Below are 2,935 nucleotides of genomic sequence, written 5' to 3' on the forward strand. Positions count from 1 at the left end.
AATCAAAACCCAAAAAGTCTTCAAAGCCTCCCACCCATTCCTAAACCCTTAGTCCTTGGGAAGATTGCCTCCAGTTTTATTTATGTTCTAATTTGTGGAGGGGGTGCATGAAGAAAATCATGTTTGCTACCTTATCTACCCCAAGGCAGAGGTCATGTTACTAATACCCCTACTACTATAGTACTACTGCCATTATTGGTTCACAAGTACTTTCCCTGTAAGTTATCTGCAGGTGAGCTTAAATGTACTTGTGAATTAGATGATATTCCTCTGTTTTCTATATAAAGCTTGTCACCTAGCCCAAATCACATAGCTGTAAATAAATAATAAATAAAATCATTTTCGAAACTTAGGTTCTCTGATTCCATTTCTTTCCACAAGGACCTGACCCTTTCCAATATTTCCTTTTGTAATATATTTCCCCTTTTCATTATGATGGGTCTAGTTGACATATGTAAGGTAGCTTTTAAAAACTTTCCAACCAAGTCGTCTTCATTGTTTACCATTTTACCTACCATTATCACTTACCAAACTCTCCTTGCCCTGGAATCTGAGGTAAATTGGTAAAGATGTGAGCTCCTAGAATTGCACTGCATTATCTATAAATGGTTCTTTGTTTCAACATCTTCTGTTATCTCTGACTCTTTGCAGATTAATGATTCTCACATTTTTAAATGGGAACAGATAACGAGACTTGGGTGAGAGAATTTATTCTCCTTGGCCTGTCCAGTGACTGGGACATGCAGGTCTTCCTCTTTGTCCTGTTCTTAGTTATGTACATGGTGACAGTGCTGGGGAACTTCCTCATCATTCTCCTCATCAGACTGGACAGCCGACTCCACACTCCCATGTACTTCTTTCTCACCAACCTCTCCCTCGTTGATGTCTCTCATGCCACAAGCATCATTCCTCAGATGTTGGTGCATCTTCTTGCAGCACATAAAGCAGTCCCATTTGTGAGCTGTGCAGCCCAGTTATTTTTCTCCCTGGGCTGGGGTGGGATTGAGTTTGTTCTACTGGCAGTGATGGCCTATGACCGCTATGTGGCTGTGTGTAACCCCCTGCGATACTCGGTCATCATGCATGGAGGCCTTTGTACTAGGTTGGCCATCACATCCTGGGTCAGTGGTTCTATCAACTCTCTCATCCATACTGCCATCACGTTTCAACTGCCCATGTGCAAAAACAAGTATATTGATCACATATCATGTGAAATTTTAGCTGTGGTCAGACTAGCCTGTGTGGACACCTCCTCCAACAAGATCATAATCATGGTTTCTAGCATTGTTCTGCTGATGACACCTTTCTGCCTGGTTCTCCTGTCCTACATCCAGATCATCTCCACCATCCTAAAGATCCAGTCCACAGAGGGAAGAAAGAAAACCTCCCACACCTGTGCTTCTCACCTCACAGTGGTTGTCCTGTGCTATGGCATGGCCATTTTCACTTATATCCAGCCCCACTCCAGCCCCTCTGTTCTTCAGGAGAAGTTGATCTCTCCCTTCTATGCTGTGTTGACACCCATGCTGAACCCCATGATTTATAGTGTAAGGAATAAGGAGGTAAAGGGGGCCTGGCAGAAACTATTAGGGCAATTTTCTGGAATAACTTCAAAACTGGCAACTTGATGAACCTGAGCATCACTTAGAGAAAGGAGCTTTGCCTGTGTTTTCTCCCACTTAACTCAGATATGGCAGGGATCACCTGCATTGCCCTGGCAACCAGGAAGGAGATGACGACACATGTGATGCTGGGTAGGAGGCTGGAGGTTGGGTTGGGGTATAGGGTGTGGATATATTTTTATATCACAGCGGCATGGTCAGTGGAGTTGAACTACTGTAATAGAACTTCTCACTTTTGGCAAACCATAAGAGACTCTTAATCATAGGAAACAAACTGAGGGTTGCTGGAGGGGACGGGGATGGGTGGATGGGGCAACTGGGTGATGGGCTTTAAGTAGGGAATGTGATGTAATGAGCATTGAGTATTATATAAGACTGATGAATCACTGAACTCTACCTCTGAAACTAATAATACACTGTATGTTAATTAACTGAATTTAAATAAAAATAATAAATTCTAAAAAAGAGAGGGAAAAAAAAAGAACTTCTCACCCTTATTCAATTTTCTTTCATATGGCCTGATAGTAATTGAAGACAATACCATTTACTCTTTTTATTTGTCACATTGTTTGTAATTATGGACCTATTCATGAATCTTACCTTGGAACACAATTTTTTATTCATCCACACTTTGTAAAAGGTTATCATGTTTCCACTGGGAACAAAATCATTTTCAATTTGAAGCCTCACTTAAAATGTGTGGTATATGTAGCCATATTCGGTAACTGTGTGAGTCACTATTCTGAGAAGAATGTTGCTATCAAGGCTGATGAAGATATTTATTTGTGCTACATTCACTACATGTGGATATAAAGACTATCTTGAGTAATGGAAATAATTAGGTGGAGAAATATCAACTAAAATTCTTGTTTTACCCTGAAGAGGTTATAACCAAGAATTGTTTGTACACAATGACATTATTGGCTAAGGAAGATCTGAGATCCAGTTACTGCTAATTTATTGTGTATACGTGGGCATTCATTCAAAGGCAAAAATTCTCAAATTCTGAAAATTCAACAAACTTTTTCTCTGAAACTTTAGAAATAAAGTAAGCAAATAAACCATGAGATAAATGTGTAAGATATCAAAGATATAGTCAGTATAAGAAAAGCACTTTCCTTAGGCGATCAATGAGAGATAAATGAAGCTTTGATGTGGAGTTTGGGTTATCGAGATAGGTCAGTCTGCTGTGCAGATGTTACTTACAAGTCTCCGTATTATGAGCCTTCTTATATACCCCCCACCCCAACACACACCCACGAGGCCCTACTCAACTTTTGTAAATATAGTAAGCTAGTATCATCTGTGAGTGT

General features: G+C 40.2%; 1 protein-coding gene across 1 annotated transcript; it reads left to right on the forward strand.

The window, feature by feature from the left end:
* Nucleotides 1–674: 674 nt before the first annotated feature.
* On the forward strand, nt 675–1,628 carry LOC110582934 (olfactory receptor-like protein OLF3). The gene has a single exon (XM_021692975.1). The coding sequence runs from the start codon at nt 675–677 to the stop codon at nt 1,626–1,628; it is 954 nt and encodes a 317-aa protein (XP_021548650.1).
* The last annotated feature ends 1,307 nt before the right edge of the window (nt 1,629–2,935 follow it).

This window comes from Neomonachus schauinslandi, chromosome 12 (genome assembly GCF_002201575.2).
Source record: "Neomonachus schauinslandi chromosome 12, ASM220157v2, whole genome shotgun sequence".
Lineage (NCBI taxonomy): Eukaryota > Metazoa > Chordata > Mammalia > Carnivora > Phocidae > Neomonachus > Neomonachus schauinslandi.

Bases quoted from the DNA above. Each gene is read 5' to 3' on its own strand.
- LOC110582934 (XM_021692975.1), top strand. From the start codon at position 675: ATGGGAACAGATAACGAGACTTGGGTGAGAGAATTTATTCTCCTTGGC.